Raw genomic sequence first — 22,725 nt, forward strand, 5'->3', positions numbered from 1 at the left:
ACCCCTGTAGTTTTGGGGAGCCTTTTCTACACTCGAAGTAAGGGGAGGAATTAGGGAGAGGAGGAGGAGGTTAAGGGGGATGGAAATGACAATGAAGTGGGAGACTACAAAGGTGAACAAAGGTTTGGCTAGTGTAATAAAAGGGTGTTGGTTTTATTGTGGGTAATCACAATGGAGGGGGTCAGGATACAGAATAACAAAAGATGTGAGGAGACACGATTAGGTGTGTAGGAGACAGGGAGTGGGTAGGTGTGTAGGAGACAGGGAGTGGGGTGATACAGGATGGGGGATCAAACAGGGGGGCTCACTCAATATACAAAATGTAAGAAAAGAGGGGGATAATTTCTCTTAATCCTCCCTCTGATTCTGCCTAATGGAGAATCACAAAGCCAAAATACAAAACATACAAACAAACATTTAAAGGGGTTATAACTATACAGAATAGGACAATGCCTATTTCTGTAAAGTTATGCAGAGATTGTCCAAGAAGTTCATGCAGCCAAGTTCTGGAGCTGTTTATGGCTGTTACTTGGATGTATGTCGACAAAGATGTCCTTAGAGAGATGTGGTGTCTTCAGGTGTGTCCACGATGGATGCAGTCCAGGAGCTTGGATGGTTGATTGCATGGCGATATGTCACACCTCCATTGTTCATCCATGTGCAATCCCATGCAGTGAAACCATGTTGGAGTGTGGCAGGTAGACATGTTGTTCTAGTGGGCTTCAACAGTCAACCAGGCAGATCGTCATGCAGACATACCCAGCTCACCATCCAACTTCTGGGTATTTCTGTGGGAAACACAAAGAAACGTACGCAGTGAACTGTTCCTCATTGAGTTTAGTCTCTTTAATTAATTTAATTAATTAATTTACTTGTCATGTAAGGTTACTTGCTGCTCCTCACTATCTGTCCCTTAGGAGGGGCTGCTATGGTAATATACAGTGTGTGGAAATCTTCACCACAGAGTTTGGCCCCCGTAGTTTTAGACACATACAGTTCTTCTCTTGTGGCTCTGTATATTACCCACCCCTCCTCTTACTGACCCTAAATTAATTCAGAGGAGCAGACACAACCTTCCATGTATTCTCATGTTTTCTTTCCCTCACATTTCACTGTTGAGTCAGTAATCCAAGTTCTCAGCTTGGAGAATCAGACTTTAACTTAGAAATGGAAGATGTGTTATTACTGCTACGCTCAGTATTAGTAAGTGGCTGGTGGTTAAAACTTGTCCTTTTCGCTACTTCATCAGCAAATCTGTTGCCTTGTGCTTCAAATGAAATGCCCCCAGTGTGTGATTTGACTTTAACAATAGCTAAATCTGTAGGTAAGTCAGAGTCAGAGTCAGAGGGGTTTTATTGTCATTTCAGCTACATACAAGTACATATTGAAACGAAACAGCGTTCCTCTAGGATCACGGTGTAACACGGTACAAAAAGTGCAAGACAATACAAAAACAGTGTAAATACAACAATAAATACAAAAAATCCTATAATAAATAACTACAAAAGATATTCCTAATTATCCCTAATATAAACAAGTAATTAGAAGACAGGACTAAAGACAAGTGTTAGTACATGATGGTGAATAGATGGTACAATGGTTCATGAGGTAGTGACATGTTGTACATTAGCAGCGTAAAATTGGCAATGCCGATAAGGTGCCTAAAAAGTAAATAAGGTGCAAAAATACAAGTAAGGTGCAGAAATTACTTGTTCAGTTCCAGGAGGTGTGCAAAAAATGCAAGTAACATAGTCAATACAGTTTAGTGTGTGGCAGCAGAAACATTTCCAGAGGAAATTGTTACAGTACTGAGTTGAGGAGTCTGATTGCCTGAGGGATAAAACTGTTACACAGTCTGGTTGTGTTAGTCCGGATGCTGCGGTATCGTCTCCCAGACGGGAGCAGAGTAAAAAGTCCATGTGATGGATGGGTTGGATTGTCCACAATGCTGAGAGCTTTGCAGATGCAGCGGGTGTTAAAAATGTCCGTGAGAGATGGAAGAGCGACCCCGATGATCTTTTCAGCTGTCCTCACTACTCGCTGGAGAGTCCTGCGGTCCGACGCAGTACAATTTCCGAACCAGACAGTGATGCAGCCGCTCAGGATGCTCTCGATTGTTCCTCTGTAGAACGTGGTGAGAATGGGGGGTGGCAGATGAGCTTTCCTCAGTCTTCTCAAAAAGTAGAGACGCTGCTGGGCTTTCTTGGTTATAGAACTGGTGTTGAGGGTCCAGGTGAGATTCTCCTCCAGATGAACACCGAGAAATTTGGTGCTCTTGACGATCTCAACAGATGAGCCGTCGATGTGCAGTGGGGAGTGGTCCCTTAGTGTCTTTCTAAAGTCAATGACCATCTCTTTGGTTTTATCCACGTTCAGAGACAGGTTGTTGACTTGGCACCAGTCCGTTAGATGTTGTATCTCCTCTCTGTACGCTGACTCATCGTTGTTGCTGATGAGTCCCACCACAGTTGTGTCGTCTGCAAACTTAACGATGAAATTCGAGCTGTGCATTGCTGTACAGTCGTGCGTAAGCAGAGTAAACAGCAGTGGACTGAGCACACAGCCTTGGGGAGCGCCGGTGCTCAGTGTGGTGGTGCTGGAGGTGTTCTTACCGATCCGGACGGACTGAGGTCTCTCAGTCAAGAAATCCAGGATCCAGTTGCAGAGAGAGGTGTTCAGGCCCAGCGTGCTCAGCTTTCCAATTAGATGCTGAGGAATGATGGTGTTGAATGCTGAGCTAAAGTCTATGAACAGCATCCTGACATAAGTGTTCTTTCTGTCCAGGTGTGTAGAAGCCAGGTGAAGTGTAGTGGATATGGCGTCATCCTTTGAGCGGTTAGGACGGTACGCAAACTGCAGTGGGTCCATGGTGGGAGGCAGTAGGGTCTTAATATGCCTCATGACTAGTTTCTCGAAGCACTTCATGATGATAGGCGTGAGTGCTACGGGATGATAGTCATTGAAGCATGACACAGATGACTTCTTTGGCACAGGTACGATGGTGGTCGTCTTGAGGCACGTTGGAACGATGGCGCTGCTCAGGGAGATGTTGAAGATGTCAGTGAATACATCTGCCAGCTGGTCTGCACATCCTTTGAGCACTCGGCCAGGAATGTTGTCTGGTCCAGAAGCTTTCCGTGGGTTGACTCTGTGCAGAGTTCTCCTCACGTCCGCTGTGGTGAGACGAAGCACCTGGTCATCACAAGGTGGGATCATCTTTCTCGCCAACATGTTGTTCTGCGCCTCGAACCGAGCGTAGAAGTCATTCAGCGCATCTGGAAGGGAGGCATCACTGTCACAGACGGGTGGAGTCGTCCTGTAGTTGGTGATGGCCTGGATGCCCTGCCACAAGCGTCGTGTGTCACCGCTGTTCTGGAAGTGGCTGTGGATGTTCTGGCCGTGTGCGCGCTTTGCTTCTCGGATTGCCCGGGACAATCTGGCTCTCGCTGTTCTCAGAGCCGGCTGGTCACCTGCTTTAAAAGCGGAGTCTCGGGCCCTCAGCAGTGCACGCACCTCTGGAGTCATCCACGGCTTCTGGTTGGGTCTGGAAGTGATGGTTCTAGTGGTAGTGACGTCCTCAATGCATTTGCTGATGTAGCAGGTCACTGAAGTCATGTACTCCTCTAGATCAGTGTAATCGCCGTATGTTGCAGCCTCCCTAAACATGTCCCAGTCAGTGCACTCAAAACAGTCCTGAAGAGCAGAGATGGATCCTTCTGGCCAGGTTTTCACCTGTTTCTGTACAGGTCTGGAGCGCCTGACGAGTGCTCTGTATGCTGGAATTAGCATTACAGAGATGTGGTCTGAGTATCCGAGGTGGGGGCGGGGTTCCGCCCGGTACGCACCGGCAATGTTCGTGTAAACATTATCCAGCGTGTTCGCTCCTCTCGTAGCAAAGTCCACATGCTGATGGAATTTAGGGAGAACAGACTTGAGATTTGCATGATTAAAATCCCCAGCGATAATAAACTGTCCGTCTGGATGAGTGTTCTGCAGTTCGCTGATGGCTCTGTAAAGTTCGCTCAATGCTTCCTTCGCGTTCGCGCTGGGCGGAAGATACACCGCGACAGTTAACTGCCTCTAAAAGATTCTGTACCGAATCAGCATTTTTAACAGGGGTACCTGCAGCCGTCAGGAAACCTCTATGTTTCCGCAATGTCCAAAATCATGGACCACCCCAAATGTACATAACAAGAATCTGTATAAACCATAGCCCTCTTGCCTGATGCAAGTTTACATGCTTTAGTTAGGGCCACCAACTCAGCCTGCTGTGCTGAGTAAGAAGGAGGAAGACTACCACTGGCTGAAGTTAGGTAGCTGTCAGTTACTGCCCATCCAGATCTACGCTGACCATCACTGTGGTTTAAGAAACTGTCAGTAAAAAGAATCAAATCAGGGTTATCGAGAGGGGCATCTTTAAAAACAAAATGAGGATTAGATAATTCAATGCAATCATGGTCGTCTCCTTCCTCAGTGGCATCAGTCAGTGAAGACATCATAAGAGAGGAAGGATTGTTCATGGTTGCATTCTGAATTACCACATTAGGAGCTGTCAGAACTGCAAGCCAGTTACCTCACCTGGAGGTAGTTACTGACAAGACACGACCATTATTGAGTAGTGCTGACACAGAATGAGGACCTTTGACTATTATTATTTGTTCTAGCGTTCATGACGTTTTGTCCAGGGTTACCTTTAAGCAGATCGTATAGTGGTTGTGAAATTGCAGCATAAGAATTTATCCAGGGTCTCCAGTATTTGCATAGATCTAAGAAAGCTCGCAATTTGTGCACTGTTAGTGCACTGTAGTTGCCAGTGACATTGCATTAATTGCAGAGCTTCTAGCAGGCAAAATTCATCTAGAACCCTGGGTAACCCATTGTCATGAATATTGTACACCAGCACAACACAACTGTGCTTTGTCACGCAAGGCCTTGTGTTCTTTGCTAGCCAAAAGATCAGGAAATGCCCTCATATCTGTGTCATGTGTTTCCTTATTCTCACTACTCAATATAACATTATCAACACCAAGGTTCCAAACACAAGAATCTGCAGAAATGAACAAAGAGCAGATAAGCTCCCTCAGAAAATCCATGCCAAAAATATTTTCAACTTTTCCTACCCAAAATTGCCATGAAATGCTTTTAGGCCCTAGATTAACAGATATGGGTGAAGATAAAGTTAAGGGAATACCAACATTACCCTTTCCCTCAGCTGTGATGTGTTTGTCTGTTAAAGGTAATCCTAAGGATATGCAAACGGTTTCAGACAAAGTAGTGACTTGAGCCCCTGTGTCTACAAGAATTGAAAAATTCTGTTCTCTGATTTGAACATCAACACGTTTCTCAGATACTTCACTGATAGCACACAAAAGGGCTGAAGCAGCTGGGCAAATTGGTCGAGTTTCCTTGATTTCACCTTCCCTATTATGTACCTCTGGTGATACATCAGTCACAGGTCGCATTTGAATGTGTCTTGAAAAAGATACTTGATCACTAGTATGGTCAGAATCCTTATCAGATAAAAAGAATTCCGATCCATCAGAGTGGTCAGTCTCATTACTCAAGGCATCCTCTGTGTAGCATGGCTGACCTGGCAGGGGGGTTACAGGTGGGGGACTGCACTGCTGTTTTGGTTTAGATATGCAATTAGCATGTTGCTGCTCGAGATCTATTAGTGAATGCCGAAGGATCACACATGTTCTCTGGGCATTTATAGCAGCTGTTTCATGCTTTTTACATTTACTGGTTAGTTCAACAACCTTTGCCTCAGCTTCTTTTAACCTTTCATCCATTGATTTCAACTTGTATTCCCAATATTGCTTATAAACAAACAGACATTCCTTAACTGAGTCATGCTTAAGGCCGAAGCCTAAAGCTGTTTTACACTCAGCAGGAGTCCATATTTTATTATCAGTGAAACCCTTGGATGAAAAGTACTGATGTCTCTTTTGTTCATTAATGTGGTTCTTTACTACGTCATTAATTAACTTTTCAAACTCTAAATCAGTCCACTCAGGCATTTCAGTCCCTCCCTTAACTAAGGTGCTGGATTTATAGTTAGGAGGCTTCCAGAAGTCTTTACCAATATCCTGGGCAATTTTACTTTTACTAAACATGGTGAGGAAGCAGAAAAACAAACAAAACAAAACAAAACTTTCCCTACTGACTGGGATTGCAGCAAAACAAAGGCACTACAGCAGTAACAAAGATTTCACTTATTTTATTTTATTTTTTTAAGAAAGGTAATAGTTACAAGCACCAGTAACCAACCGAATTCTTAAACGGCTGTAAAACAGATTACACTAACAGTAACCAACAGCAAACACAGATTACGACAAAGGTAACCAACGAATTCTTAAACAGCTGTAAAACAGATTACACTAACAGTAACCAACAGCAAACACAGATTACGACAAAGGTAACCAACGAATTCTTAACAGCTGTAAAACAGATTACACTAACAGTAACCAACAGCAAACACAGATTACGACAAAGGTAACCAACGAATTCTTAAACAGCTGTAAAACAGATTACACTAACAGTAACCAACAGCAAACACAGATTACGACAAAGGTAACCAACGAATTCTTAACAGCTGTGGACGGATTACACTGACAGTAACCAACAGAAGTGGACGGATTACACCGACAGTAACCAACAGCAAATATACAGATTACTACAAAAGTAACCAACAGAATCCTCAAACAGCTGTAGACAGGTTACACTAACAGTAACCACAGCAAATACAGATCACTATCAGATGCAGTAACAATCAAACTTCCTGTCTTTCAGAGAAAATATCTGTTACAATCAGTAATAATGTATTACAATTTTCTCTTTTGCAAAGAGGATAACCTTTACTGACTCCGTTTTATCTTATTCAGCCAAAATATCTCTTAGGTTCGAAATGGCGTTTACTCACCAAGGTTTCAGTTTGCCATCCGGGTCACGGCACCAACTGTTAGAAATTCAGCAAAACAGGAGCCAGGAGACTTCCGGGTCTTCAGGAGTAGTTTATTGACACATACAGACGTATGGGCACAGCTTGTGAGACCGACAGAAAAATCTAACTAGACATAGTTTTGGGGAGCCTTTTCTACACTCGAAGTGAGGGGAGGAATTAGGGAGAGGAGGAGGAGGTTAAGGGGGATGGAAATGACAATGAAGCGGGATACTACAAAGGTGAACAAAGGTTGGGCTAGTGTAATAAAAGGGTGTTGGTTTTATTGTGGGTAATCACAATGGAGGGGGTCAGGATACAGAATAACAAAAGATGTGAGGAGACACGATTAGGTGTGTAGGAGACAGGGAGTGGGTAGGTGTGTAGGAGACAGGGAGTGGGGTGATACAGGATGGGGGATCAAACAGGGGGGCTTAAAACAAAGAGGTGGTTTTAATGTTATGGCTGATAAGTGTATATAATAGAAACAATAGTATAGATTATAACTGAGATATGTAAATTTAAATATAAAAATTAAAATATTCAAGACGAGTATGCAGGTTTGGATATGACCTACATTTAATGACCCCGCCATCTGACTGCTTGAGGTACAAAACACTTTCTCAGCCTGTCTGTTGAACAGGACAGAGACACAGTCTGTCAGTGAACACACTTCTCTGTCTGGTGATTGTGCTGTTCAGAGGGTGGTGTGTGTTACCCATGATGGATAACATTTCCTCAGCCAAATGGACAATTTATTTAAACAGGGTTAGTAAGAAATGTAACAGAGTAAATGTATGGCATTTCGACCCAGTTTTGGGTACCTTGATATTCCTTCCATTTCATCCATCTGTTGAGAACCGAACTGTCTCATGCATGGAGACGTGTGATTTAGTAATTTAGTAATTTAGTCGTTACAGCTTAATTAGTCTGATCACACTGAATGACATTTTTTACAGAATAAATGCAATTATGCAATTGATTTTTGTACATACCTGATAATAGATCCATGCCATGCAGCGACTGTTCAAACTCGTCATGTCGAATCTCAGCTCTGCCACCAGACAGGATGTGCGCCTACATGAACAACAATTGGCTGTTGTTCATAACTGATGCAATTACGACCTCTGCTGGCTGATTCCACCTGCACAGAGACGAGGGATAATGCGTTGATCAGGGTGTGGCTCTCCATACACAAAGCTGATCCGCATATGAACTCGCCTCCAGCAGGTGAAAAGATGCAGTCGGCCACTGCACACGTGTCTCGGCTCTCCTCAACCAGGGTGGAGATCAACATCAGTAGAGAGGAAGCGTAATGCAATTGGGTAATTGGATATGCAAAAAAGAATATCATTGCACTGCACACGTGTCTATGTATATATAACAAAAAAGCTTTTTATTTGCCATGGATTATTATTTAATTATTGCGCAACAGTAAAAAGTCCCCAGACCAGACCAACATTATGAATGAGTAATTGGCTACATGTGCTAAAGTAATATATCAATTGAAAAAGCACCATAAGTCTTTTATTATTTTTTTCCCATTATCAGAATAATGTAGTTTTTAAAACAATTATTGAAACATTAAAATGTGTGCTTATGAGAACTCGGCTCGGATGTTAATCACATTGACTCTATTGTACCTGAGACTATTGGGACATCACCAATTACCTTTAACTAAGACTGTGCTAAATTACAAGATCATGTACTATACCACTGAGATGTGCCATGCTTCTGGATCTTACTAATGGAAAGATGAAGCTATTACCTGTAGAAATATGATAAAGAGCAGCCGTAGTTAAATTAAAGTGCAAAGATTCCATTTTTTATTCTTAGATAATAGTCCACACCTATGCTGCTGTGTGTAGTATGTAAAGAAATCAGTTAATTACAAAATTCACCTATGAAATCTACAACTCCGAATCAGAAAAAGTTGGGACAATATAGAAAATGCAAATAAAATAAAAATGCAGTGTTCCTTACATTTACTTTGACTTTTATTTGATTGCAGACAGATAGAACTCAAGATATTTCATGTTTTGTCTGCTCAACTTCATTTGATTTGTTAATATACCTCCATTCCTGCATTTCAGGCCTGAAACACATTCCAGAAGAAGTTGGGACAGGGGCAATTTAGGGCTAGCAATGAGGTGAAAAAACTAAATAATGATATGATTCCAAACAGGTGATTGTAATCATGGTTTAGTACAAAAGCAGCATCCAGGAAAGGCTGAGTCTTTGATGAGCAAAGATGATCAGAGGATCTCCAGTTTGTCAACAAATGTGTGAGAAAATTATTGAAATGTTTCAATACAATGTACCTCAAAGAAAGGATTGGGAGGAATTTTAGTGCGTAAAGGTCAAGGGTGCAAGCTTAAGCTGAACGCCCGTGGTCTTCAATCCCTCAGACGGCACTGCATCAATAGCTGATATAACCATATGGGTGAGGGATTACTTTGGCAAACCTATATCAAGCACTACAATACAGAGTTACATGCACAAATGTCACTTAAAACTTTACTGTGCAAACAAGAAGACTTATGTTAACCATGTCCAGAAGCGACGTTGACTTCTCTGGGCTCGGAGGCATCTAGGATGGACCATTACACAGTGGAAACCTTGTGTTGTGTTCTGATGAATCAGCATTCCAGGTCTTTTTTTTTTTTTTGGAAAAAAATGGACGTGTGCTCCATATCAAAGACGAAAAGGACCACCCAGACTGTTATCAGCAACAAGTCCAAAAGCCAGGGTCTGTCATGGTATGGGGCTGTGTCAGTGCCCTTGGCAAAGGTCATTTACACTTCTGTGATGACAGCATTAATGCAGAAAAGTATATTGAGATCTTAGAGCAACATATGCTGCCTTCAAGACGTCATCTTTTCATGCATTTTTCAACAAGACAATGCAAAACCACATGCTGCACACATTACAAAGACATGGCTGCGGAAGAAAAGGGTACGAGCACTGGACTGGCCTGCCTGCAGTCCTGACCTGTCCCCAATAGAGAATTTTGAAACAAAAAATGTGACAACAATGACGACCTTGTACTGTTGCACATCTTAAGATGTGTTTGCAGGAAGAATGGGACAAAATAAAAGCTGAAACACTAAATCACTTGGTATCCTCAGTGCCAAAACGTCTTTTAAGTGTGGTGAAAAGGAATAGCAACATTACAAAGTGATAAATGCTTTTATTAATAAATGAAATGAAGTTGACCAGACAAAACATGAAATATCTCAGGTTCATCCTGTCTGCAATCAAATAAAAGTCAAAGTAAATGTAAGATAATAATGTAAGATAAATAAATGTTTATTATTTGCATTTTCCATGCTGTCCCAACTTTTTCTGGTTTGGGCTTCTATACAGATGACAAATAAAAGGCAAGTGCTTTGTTTGCTTTGCCTGTTGTGATTGTGTATAGTCATTATGCAGAGTGTTTCACTAACATCTGTGACCATCAAATTATGTGACCTCAATAAACACCTTTAGTGATTTCTATTTATGTGCATGAGCATTTCATGCATATTACGCATGGTCACACATATCAGATCATGTGGCTGCACTAATGCGTATGTTATCTTTTATTTCTTTTGAGGACCATATTGCATATTAAGTAATGTGTTTGTTTCTTCTCTTGACCGCTAACGATCAATTGCTACTGTTTGGCGGAAAGTCAGGTAAACAATGTGGGGCACTCAGGTGGCACAGCGGTAAAACACGCTAGCACACCAGAGCTGACATTTCAAACTTGTCGGTTCGAAACTCAGCTCTGCCATCCAGCTGGGCCGGGCGCCTACATGAACAACGATTGACTGTTGTTCATACAGGATGGGAGCCAGACAAGGGAACTCTTCATAACTGAGGCAATTACAACCTCTGCTGGCTGATTGATGGCGAGGGATAATGTGGACAGGGTGTGGCTCTCTGCACACAAAGCTGATCCTCATATGAACTCGCCTCGTGCAGGTGAAAAGATGCAGTCGGCTACTGCACACGTGTCGAAGGGGGCATGTGTCAGTCTCACTCTTCTTAATCAAAACGTGGATCGGCATCCGTAGAGAGGAAGCACAATGCAATTGGGTAACTGGATGTGCTGAAGTCAGGAGAAAAAGGGGAGGAACATAAAACTATGTGGTGGGGACCTCCACCCATCGGCAGCTTGTGTCACAGGTTAGTTGCGTGATTACGGCACCAAATTTTCTGGTCAAAAATCTGTGATTTTACAGTATAAATGTGCCAAAGCGTTTGTGATTTTGGCACCAGCATTGGCACCATTTAGGTAGAAAAGTGGTCCCTGTCTAAAATAAAGCAGTTACCCCACATATTCATTAATTTATCAATTCATTGTGTGTTTTACCAGAGCTTCATCCTTGTTTTCGCAGTGGGTGCAACTTACTGGGCAAAGGGTGGGAAACATCCTGGACAGGTCACTGATCAGTCACAGGGCACACACACAAACACTTAGGGCAATTTTGTATCTCTCTAATTAACCTGACTGCATGTCTGTGGGAGGAAACCCATGCAGACCCATGCAAACTCCACACAGAAAGGGCTCCACCTTGGAATCGAACCCAGTTCCTTCTTCATGTAAGGCGACATTACTTCACATTTGTAGTTAAAATTCCTTGTGAGACCTGGGGCATCACATGCCTTGTTGTTAATTGTATAAGGATGCGTTTCTCTGTAATTTGTTTAAAACATATCACTCCTGCAAACTCCACCCCAGCAGATGCCCCATCTGTGCATCATCCATAGATCAATGCCTTTGACTGGCTGTACAACAGTGATTTTTCATCAGACAAATTGCGTAATGCCGCCTCGAAAGACTTGTCTGCTGCCCAGTAATTGAAATGCAGTCAGATAAAACAGTGTTGAGTTAAGAGTGCTATCTGCATGTACAGTGCAATAGAGGTAAGTGCTTCTTCTTTGACTTCATCTCAGTGCAGCTGCTGATCAAAGGAACAGCACTCACTTCTGAGTAATCCGGAAAGGGCACATGATCTCCATTGCAATCGAGAAGGCCAGGGGCTATTAATTCACAATTTGCCTGGATTGTATATAACCGCTTTCCAAATTTCCCTCATACCTGGGAGAGTAAAAAATAGGCCAAGGTTTTTAAATCAGGATCAAGACACACACACACACACACACACACATATATATATACAGTGCTTCCTTGAAACTCCACTCTGGGAGTGGCATCGACTTTAAATGACTGAGTTTCAAGCTATTGTTTCCCATAAGGATGTATGGGAAACCTGTCAATGCGTCCCATGGTCCCGTAAAACTGCATATATTTTAAGCTAATATAAAATAATGTGGTTGTTTTTGACACTTATACATTACAAAAATAATACAAATATAATATAAAAACACTGAAATACAATTAATTACCTTTACGTCTTTATTGTTTCCTTATGCTTCTTAATTGTGAAAGTGCTTGATCTTGGAATACCGTACAACATTCATAAGAAAAGCGGCACATTTGCTTTAGCGGTGCACAAAGCTCAATGTGGCATTTTGTACCAATACAACAAGTGAGGAATTTCATTAGTGGAGAGAGCAGTACTAATTAATAGAGGTTTAGTGTTTCTATGTCGTTCTTTCAATACATTCAGTCATTAAGCTTTTGTTAACAATAAGCAGTTTAGATTCTTGCTGACAAGCTGATTCTTACAATTTATCAGCACCCCAAGCTAAAACACAAGTTTAAAAGTGAAACAGGAGAACAAAACCATTTAAACACAGATACATGTGGATGCATTTAGAGTGAATTTGACAATTATTCCACACAAATGCAGATTCTTCATATTCGCAATTTGATGACGTTTTACTGCACCACTCAAGCCAAGCGCTGAACAAAATGGCAGTTGCACACACTCCGAGTTTAAGGGAAACGTCGAGTTTAAGGGTACACATTTCCCGATGAAGGGCATCGAGTTCAAGGTACCTTTTCTGTTCCAACATAACTGTGCCTCACTGCACAAATCCATAAAGGTATGGTTGGGTTGGTTTGGGGTGGAAGAACTTGACTGGCCAACACAAAACCCTGATCTTAACCCCATCAAACACCTTTGGGATGAACTAAAACAGAGATTGCAAGCCAGGCCCTCTCGTCCAACATCAGTGTCTGACCTCACAAATGCATAATAAATGGACGAAAAATGATCAAAAACAAGTGAAGTTTGCTACTGCATGGTTTATAATACAGTTCTGGGTTTAATGTCATTCTGATCATCCTAACATATTTAGCATGCTCAAATTATTAGCAATATTATTGTATAATATTGTATTTTATTGTATATTATTATATCATTTCAACTGCTTACTATTTAGCTGTTTTCGTTTGTGGTATTTAACTCATTCTTCACCCCTGACTACTCCATCTTATTAGTGATAAACTGAACTACTGAATAGTAATGAGGATTCTGCCTCTTCCCAAGTGCCCTGCAAAAATGTGTTTTACATTTTTATGCTTTTATAAAGCCATCCATGAGAAACTGAGGCTGCTGCTTTAATTACATTATAAACCTAACGAATAGCTGTGGTCCATTCTACAGTAACCAGTCTTCTGGGTATTTAAGTGAGACTGCCTACAGCAGCAATTTGTAAGGTTGTTTCAAATTAAAATGAAATTACACCTCAGGTAATTTACAGTTCATACTTCACAGTCCCAAAATGAAGGAAAAAAATAGTGCCGACAATCAGCAGTGCAAAATTTTTATAGTATTGAAAATGTATTATATAATATTAAACACAATATAAAAACAAAAACTATTTCTAATCCAGAACAGCTGAAAATACATTTTAACATCATTTAAAAATACAAAAACTTTGGGGCGGTAACTACACAATAAAACAGAAAGTATGTGTCTCTTACACTTAAATGCTAATCCCTCATTTGCTGCATACAACAGATTCCTGCCCGCAGTCTGGACCTGTCTGCATTGAAAATGTGTGCATATTATGAAGTCCAAAAGAATCCTGGTTATACACTATATACACCAACTAGGCATAACATTATGACCACTGACAGGTGAAGTGAATAACACTGATTATCTCTTCATCATGGCACCTGTTAGTGGGTGGGATATATTAGGCAGCAAGTGAACATTTTATCCTCAAAGTTGATGTGTTAGAAGCAGGAAAAATGTGCAAGCGTAAGGATTTGAGCGAGTTTGACAAGGACCAAATTGTGATGGCTAGACGACTGGGTCAGAACATCTCCAAGACTGCAGCTCTTGTGGGGTGTTCTAGGTCTGCAGTGGTCAGTATCTATCAAAAGTGGTCCAAGAAAGGAACAGTGGTAAACCGGCAACAGGGTCATGGGAGGCCAAGGCTCATTGATGCATGTGGGGAGAGAAGGCTAGCCCATGTGGTCCTATCCAACTGACGAGCTACTGTAGCTCAACTTGCTGAAGAAGTTAATGCTGGTTCTGATAGAAAGGTATAAGGTGTTTGGGCACGTGAGCATCGGAGCTGGACCACTGAGCAATGGAAGAAGGTGGCCTGGTCTGATGAATCATGTTTTCTTTTACATCACGTGGATGGCCGGGTGCGTGTGCGTCGCTTACCTGGGGAACACATGGCACCAGGATGCACTATGGGAAGCAGGCAAACCGGGGGAGGCAGTGTGATGCTTTGGGCAATGTTCTGCTGGAAAAACTTCAGTCCTGCCATCCTTGACACGTACCAACTACCTAAGCATTGTTGCAGACCATGTACACCCTTTCATGGAAACGCTATTCCCTGATGGCTGTGGCCTCGTTCAGCAGGATAATGCACCCTGCAAAAATGGGTCAGGAATGGTTTGAGGAGCACAACAACGAGTTTGAGGTGTTGACTTGGCCTCTAAATTCCCCAGATCTCAATCCAATCAAGCATCTGTGGAATGTGCTAGACAAACAAGTCCGATCCATGGAAGCCCCAACTCGCAACTTACAGGCGTTGAATGATCTGCTGCTAACATCTTGGTGCCAGATAACACAGCACACCTTCAGGGCTCTAGTGGAGTCCATGCCTCAATGGGTCAGGGCTGTTTTGGCAGCAAAAGGGGGACCAACACAATATTAGGCTGATTGATTGATCCCTGAAGGCAAATCGCAGTGTTACAGCAGCAATTTACAGTTATCACAAGCATTACACAACGACATGACAATGTAGTACAGAAAAGAATAAAAATTTTAAAAAGTAATGTAATGCAAAAATAAGATATAAATTATTTAAAAATAAAATGCACAATTTGCAAATCAAATAGTATCATTTGCAAGGTTTATTGTCTTTCGTGGGTACTATAGGCTCTGCGTCCTCCTCTTGCTCCAGTGAGTCATTATAGGTTGCCACTGCAGTGGGCAGAAATTACTTCCTGTAGTGTTCTTTATTGCAGCGGAGTTGGCGGAACCTTCCACTGAAAGCACTTTGCTGTTTAATCAGCAGATCGTGCAACGGGTGTGAGGTGTTGTCCATTAAATTGAGCAGCTTGTGCAGGATTTTCTGCTCAACAACTAGCTCTAGGGGCTCCAGAGCGAAACCCAGCACAGAACCAGCCTTCCTTATGAGCTTGTTCAGCTTCTTGGGAGTTCGTTTCATTGCAGACAGGATGAACCTGAGATATTTCATGTTTTATCTGCTCACCTTAATTTCATTTATTAATAAACATCCATTCCTGCATTTCAGGCCTGCAACACATTCCAAAAAAAGCTGGGAGTGATTTAGTGTCTCAGGTTTTATTTTGTCCGATTCTTCCTGCAAACACGTCTTAAGATGTGCAACAGTACGGGATCATCTTTGTCGCATTTTTTTTAGCCCCATACCATGACAGACCCTGGCTTTTGGACTTGTTGCTGATAACAGTCTGGATGGTTCTTTTCATCTTTGGTCCGGAGCAACAAAAAAAAAAGGCGCCCAGGTGGCGCAGCGGGATATTCCGCTTGCACACCAGCACTGAGTTTCTGAACTCCCCGGTTCGAAACTCGGTGTTGCCACTGGTCGGCTGGGCACCATCTAGTGGGCATAATTGGCAGTGCCTGCAGCAGATGCAAATCCCTTCCAGTCTTTCTTTGAAGTACGTTGTTTTTAAACATTTCAATCATTTTCTCACACATTTGTTGATGAACTGGAGATCCTCTGATCATCTTTGCTCGTCAAAGACTCATACTGTCCCAAATCTGTGCATCATTAGAATAACAATGGAATTGCAGACTATGCAGTCTGATTATAAGACCAAGGGGGAGCATGTAAAAACAGTGGGCCAAGAACTGAGCCTTGTGGAACACCATGAGTAAAAGTTTTCTCTTTTAGTAGGTCGCAACAGTATATGCCGTGACCATTACCTGACAGTAATCGCCCTTGGCTTGCTCAACCGAGGTTTTTGGTCTGTTTTGGACCATGTCTATTGTAAAAAGCACCATAAAATTCAATTTGATTTGAGATAAAGTCCAATCCAGAAGTCTCACAGTGAGATTTAATGGGTTCATGCACATTATGATGTTCAATTTCTGTTTTAGTCAAGTCTAGTCAAGTCAAATTTATTTATATAGTGCTTTCTACAATGGACAACAAGCAACTTTACAGAATCCAGGACCAACAGACCAACAACCCCTATTGAGCAAGCCGAGGGCGACAGTAGCAAGGAAAAACTTCCTTAAAATTACAGGAAGAGCTGCTCAGGTGGCGCAGCGGAAAATACACACACTGCAACCAGAGCTGGATCTTGAATACATTGTATCAAATCCAGCTCTGCCTTTGCCGGCTGAGTGGCTACATGAACAACGATTGGCAGGTTGTTCAGATAGGGGGCGGGACTAAAAAGCCCGCTGGGGACTCTCTCTCAGACTAGTGCGATTATGACCTTTGCTGGCTGGTTGGTGGCGCCTGCACGGAGATGGGGAAGGAGTGCGGTAGGGGGTGTGGCCCTCCGCGCACAGTGCCGTGCCACACTGCGCTCGTCAAGTGTAGGTGATAAGATGTTTGATTGCTGTGCATGTCTCGGAGGGGGCGAGGAGCAGCCTCGTCCTCCCCAATCGGGAGCAGGGACCAACCAGAGGATGATTGACGGGTAGAAATTGGATGTGCTAAAAAGTGGGAGAAAAAGGGGTAAAATACAAAAAAAACTAAAAAAAATACAGGAAGAAACCTTGAGAGGAACCAGACTCAGCAGGGACCCATCCTCTTTGGGTGGCCTGGAGGATATTTTAAATAAATAGGATTTACACAAATCATAAAAATCATACAAACACAAAATTAAATTGAACTGAAGGTTATAACTAGCAAAAAAATAATTGGAGTTCTTCATTATTCAGTCCAGTCTGTGATAAAGTCCATTGTAAATTCTGGACATTTTTGGTGCAAACACGCCAGGTTCCCATCACATCTAGTAGAAGCAGCATTGTTGGCACTGCAGCCTCGACTTGCAAACCCTTTACCCTTGTCCTTCAAGCTCAACTGACCTTTTATCTATGTGAATTATGATATGTTTCCTGTAAATAAAGGTGAATTTGGATGCAAATAAAATGTCAAGTAGGGGTAAGTGCACCACAACTCAGATCAGAGCTTGTTGTGCTGCTGTGTGACGGGAATTAAATGTCATTTGTTCTGAATTTGCTTGTGAATAAACTGCTTGGTTCACTTTGTAACCCCTTGCTTTTATTATGTTTGTCTACTGACTGCCTTACAATTTTATTATACTAGCACTTCTCATTGAGACAGTGGTAGCCTTGGGAAGGGGGGGGGGGGTATTTGGCCTAGCAATCAGAAGATTGTCAGTTCGAATCCAGACTTTTACTTAACTCTGACTCCTCCAGGGGTGCCCCAAATTAGGAAACTTCGGGTCCTGCCATCCATGTGGATGTTACTTTGACACGTACCACCTACCTAAGCATTGTTGCAGACCATGTACACCCTTTCATGGAAACGGTATTCCCTGATGGCTGTGGCCTCTTTCAGCAGGATAATGCACGCTGCCACAAAGCAAAAATGCTTTAGGAATGATTTGAGGAGCACAACAACAAGTTTGATGTGTTGACTTGGCCTCCAAATTGCCCAGATCTCAATCCAATCGAGCATCTGGGGGATGTGCTGGAGGCCCCACCTCGCAACTTACAGGAGTTAAAGGATCTGCTGCTAACATCTTAGTGCCAGATACCACAGCACACCTCGAGGGCTCTAGTGGAGTCCATGCGTCAATGGGTCAGGCTGTTTTGGCAGCAAAAGGGGGACCAACACAATATTAGGAAGGTGGTCATACAAATATTATTAGTGTCTGATTATTGTTATAGCCTTGCTGAATAATTTACTTGCTTTTTATTTTTACAGAGTGAAGCTGGACTTCAGCTGGACACCAGCCTGGATGAGCAGGGCTACTGCTGCCATTACTGCCGACGTGGGTACCGTTTCTGCCGCCGCTACCACATGCCGATGCTTGGCTACTGGCAGTACCCATACTGGCACCAGGATGTTGTTTGCCGTATTGTCATGCCATGCAACTGGTGGATCGCCCGGATGTTGGGCAGGGTGTGAGAAAGCAGGGGAGAAATCACAAAATATATATATATGGTGTTGTGCTGCTCAGGGATGAGCAGATCTCCAGCTTGTGTTGACATGCTCCATTATAATTGAATTTTGAAAAATTAATGCTCGATGTTTAAAACTATAGATGAAATCGGTACTGTAACGATCCAGTTTTCATTTATCATACAGTATATTAGATATTAAAGCATTATGTTTTTTTTTTCTTTTTTTATAAAACCTAAGTTTAGAAGAGGACGTGAAAGCTCTTTTTTATTGCTTTTTATTGCTCTTTCATTGAGAAATCAATTATTAGTGTTACTAGAGTGCTTACTAAAACGGTGTAGTCTGCATGGCTTCCTCCTCCTTTTATGACCTTGGTGGTTTTATGTTTTAATCTATAGTAAATAAAAGTTACTGCAATAAAGTTGTACAGACAATATAGATTTGTACACAGTATATTACAGTATTAAGCATGTTTTTGACTTTATGGTATAAATATAGAAAGACTGGCATAACTTAAATTTTTATACATTTATTTTTGCCTTTAGAAAATGTTTGTGTCTCAGCTCTGCTACCAGTCAGCTGGGCACTATTGACAGTGACTGCAGCAGACAAAATTGGCCACTAGTCTGCTGGGTGGGAAAACACCGGACTAAAAAGGGGGTGGGGTCTTTGACGCTGTGTCAGGAACCTGGTAAGTAGCCCGAGGCGTGGTGATGGTCAATGCGTGACTCTCCATGTGTGGGACTGGCCTCACATGCAAATCCGAAGTATGGCCGAAAAAGAAGGGGTCGGTGGACTGCGCACGTGTCGGAGGGAGCCAGGGTCAGGTGAATATACCCTCCTCGGACGTCAGGGAAAGAGAAGTAGAAAAAAAGAAAATGTTTGGGGAAACGTATTTACTGCCTTCCATACTGTTTGATCTGTTTACACCTTATTTAATTCTGATTACATTTAAATAATAAAAAAACAATCATGTGTGTGATTAAATTAGGCAGACCACATACTGCCATGAAGTAGAAAGTACACAGCAATAAAATTCAACTCAAAAAAGGAGACTCATAAAAATGTACACAATGAAAGTTTATTATAATAAAGCACACATTAAACTATGTGGTTCTTTTGTGTCTATAGCACAAGCACAGCTCCAATGGTCTATTATTGTTTTATTTAATGTACACCGATCAGGCATAATATTATGACCACCTTCCTAATATTGTGTTGGTCCCCTTTTGCTGCCCCATACGCAACAAACTGCGATGCACTGTGTATTCTGACACCTTTCTATCAGAACCAGCATTAACTTCTTCAGCAATCTGAGCTACAGTAGCTCGTCTGTAGACATGGACCAGCCTTCGCTCCCCACGTGCATCAATAAACCTTGGCCGCTGGTTTACCACTGTTTGATAGATACTGACCACTGCAGACCGGGAACACCCCACAAGAGCTGCAGTTTTGGAGTTGCTCTGACCCAGTCGTCTAGCCATCACAAATTGGCCCTTGTCAAACTCGCTCAAATCCTTATGCTCGCCCATTTTTCCTGCTTCGAGGATTAATTTTTTACTTGCTGCCTAATATATCCCACCCACTAACAGGTGCCGTGATGAAGAGATAATCAGTGTTATTCACTTCACCTGTCAGTGGTCATAATGTTATGCCTGATTGGTGTAAACTCTTAGGTTTCCTTTTATCTGGTGTGTTTTTAAGTGTAGAACCACTTACATGGTCTGTAAACTTCTTTGTGTACAGCCAGCTGTACGGTTATTTCCAACAAATGATGTTAGGACATCACTGAAACTCCTTACAACTCCTAATTGAATAGCTATACAGTGTATCACAAAAGTGAGTACACCCCTCACATTTCTGCAGATATTTAAGTATATCTTTTCATGGGACAACACTGACAAAATGACACTTTGACACAATGAAAAGTAGTCTGTGTGCAGCTTAAATAACAGTGTAAATTTATTCTTCCCTCAAAATAACTCAATATACAGCCATTAATGTCTAAACCACCGGCAACAAAAGTGAGTACACCCCTTAGTGAAAGTTCCTGAAGTGTCAATATTTTGTGTGGCCACCATTATTTCCCAGAACTGCCTTAACTCTCCTGGGCATGGAGTTTACCAGAGCTTCACAGGTTGCCACTGGAATGCTTTTCCACTCCTCCATGACGACATCATGGAGCTGGCGGATATTCGAGACTTTGCGCTCCTCCACCTTCCGCTTGAGGATGCCCCAAAGATGTTCTATTGGGTTTAGGTCTGGAGACATGCTTGGCCAGTCCATCACCTTTACCCTCAGCCTCTTCAATAAAGCAGTGGTCGTCTTAGAGGTGTGTTTGGGGTCATTATCATGCTGGAACACTGCCCTGCGAACCAGTTTCCGGAGGGAGGGGATCATGCTCTGCTTCAGTATTTCACAGTACATATTGGAGTTCATGTGTCCCTCAATGAAATGTAACTCCCCAACACCTGCTGCACTCATGCAGCCCCAGACCATGGCATTCCCACCACCATGCTTGACTGTAGGCATGACACACTTATCTTTGTACTCCTCACCTGATTGCCGCCACACATGCTTGAGACTATCTGAACCAAACAAATTAATCTTGGTCTCATCAGACCATAGGACATGGTTCCAGTAATCCATGGCCTTTGTTGACATGTCTTCAGCAAACTGTTTGCGGGCTTTCTTGTGTAGAGACTTCAGAAGAGGCTTCCTTCTGGGGTGACAGACATGCAGACCAATTTGATGTAGTGTGCGGCGTATGGTCTGAGCACTGACAGGCTGACCCCCCACCTTTTCAATCTCTGGAGCAATGCTGACAGCACTCCTGCGCCTATCTTTCAAAGACAGCAGTTGGATGTGACGCTGAGCACGTGCACTCAGCTTCTTTGGACGACCAACGCGAGGTCTGTTCTGAGTGGACCCTGCTCTTTTAAAACGCTGGATGATCTTGGCCACTGTGCTGCAGCTTAGTTTCAGGGTGTTGGCAATCTTCTTGTAGCGCAACAATTCGTCTTTTAAGATCCTCAGAGAGTTCTTTGCCATGAGGTGCCATGTTGGAACTTTTAGTGACCAGTATGAGAGAGTGTGAGAGCTGTACTACTAAATTGAACACACCTGCTCCCTATGCACACCTGAGACCTAGTAACACTAACAAATCACATGACATTTTGGAGGGAAAATGACAAGCAGTGCTCAATTTGGACATTTAGGGGTGTAGTCTCTTAGGGGTGTACTCACTTTTGTTGCCGGTGGTTTAGACATTAATGGCTGTATATTGAGTTATTTTGAGGGAAGAATACATTTACACTGTTATATAAGCTGCACACAGACTACTTTTCATTGTGTCAAAGTGTCATTTTGTCAGTGTTGTCCCATGAAAAGATATACTTAAATATCTGCAGAAATGTGAGGGGTGTACTCACTTTTGTGATACACTGTATACGAGGGATCTTCAAAAAGTTTCTGCACTTTTATATTTTCATTGAAAATGGGGAGGAGTAGTAATTGGTCGTGTCTGACAGATTTAGCATCATTTGATTTCCATCTTCTTGGAGCGCTCAAAGAAGCTTTAAGGGGAAGAAGATTTTCATGGGATGATATGAAAGCAGCTGTGCATCAGTGGCTACACGCTCAACCAAAAACTTTTTTTCTAATGGCCTTAAAATGGTACGACGCTGTGAGAAATGAATCACAAAAGAAGGTGACTGTAGAAAAGTGATGTCATTTGTTTTTGAAATTTGTAATTAAGTTTTAAAGGTTGTCGACAAATGGGCTCTCGATACCTATCTGTGAACTGCAACTCGATCGCTCACAGACTTAAGAAAAATATCTAGCATGCTAAATATCTGGACCTGTCAAGGAATCCTGCCATGTGAAAAGTGTTGCAATCAGGCTGTGATTGACAGTGAGTGTGGTGTCAAACAGCCAATTAGAATGCAAGATACAGAGTGAGGGTAGACCTGGAGAAAGAGTTGTAAATGTCAACAAGCATAACTACAGCAAAGTATAGTTTCTATCAGAATACATTGGCATACACTCAAGCTTTACAGTATTTGTGACCTTATCGTCCATGCCAAACCATAATACCAAAGCTCCATTACCTCTAACTCTCTATGCAGGACAGGCAATCTCTGCTGGCTGTGTAGCCCAATCTACTCCTTCGCGCACAAACATCTCGGATCGCTTGCTTCTTGCTGGCGTCCTTATACCCCTTGTCAGACAGACTTGCCTGGTCTTGTCTGATTCCATCTGGTGAAAGATCGTGT

The 22,725-nt window shown here is 42.4% G+C and overlaps 1 protein-coding gene across 2 annotated transcripts in view; it reads left to right on the forward strand.

Moving 5' to 3' along the window:
• Positions 1-19,560, forward strand: part of tnmd (tenomodulin) — a 199,858-nt gene extending 180,298 nt beyond the window's left edge. For both annotated transcript variants that reach the window (XM_063000545.1, XM_063000546.1), the window contains one exon: positions 18,254-19,560. In XM_063000545.1, the coding sequence (XP_062856615.1) occupies positions 18,254-18,457 (204 nt within the window). In that variant the 3' untranslated portion in view covers positions 18,458-19,560. The remainder of the gene's footprint in view (positions 1-18,253) is intronic.
• The last annotated feature ends 3,165 nt before the right edge of the window (positions 19,561-22,725 follow it).

This window comes from Trichomycterus rosablanca, chromosome 8 (assembly GCF_030014385.1).
Source record: "Trichomycterus rosablanca isolate fTriRos1 chromosome 8, fTriRos1.hap1, whole genome shotgun sequence".
In the NCBI taxonomy this organism is placed as follows: domain Eukaryota; kingdom Metazoa; phylum Chordata; class Actinopteri; order Siluriformes; family Trichomycteridae; genus Trichomycterus; species Trichomycterus rosablanca.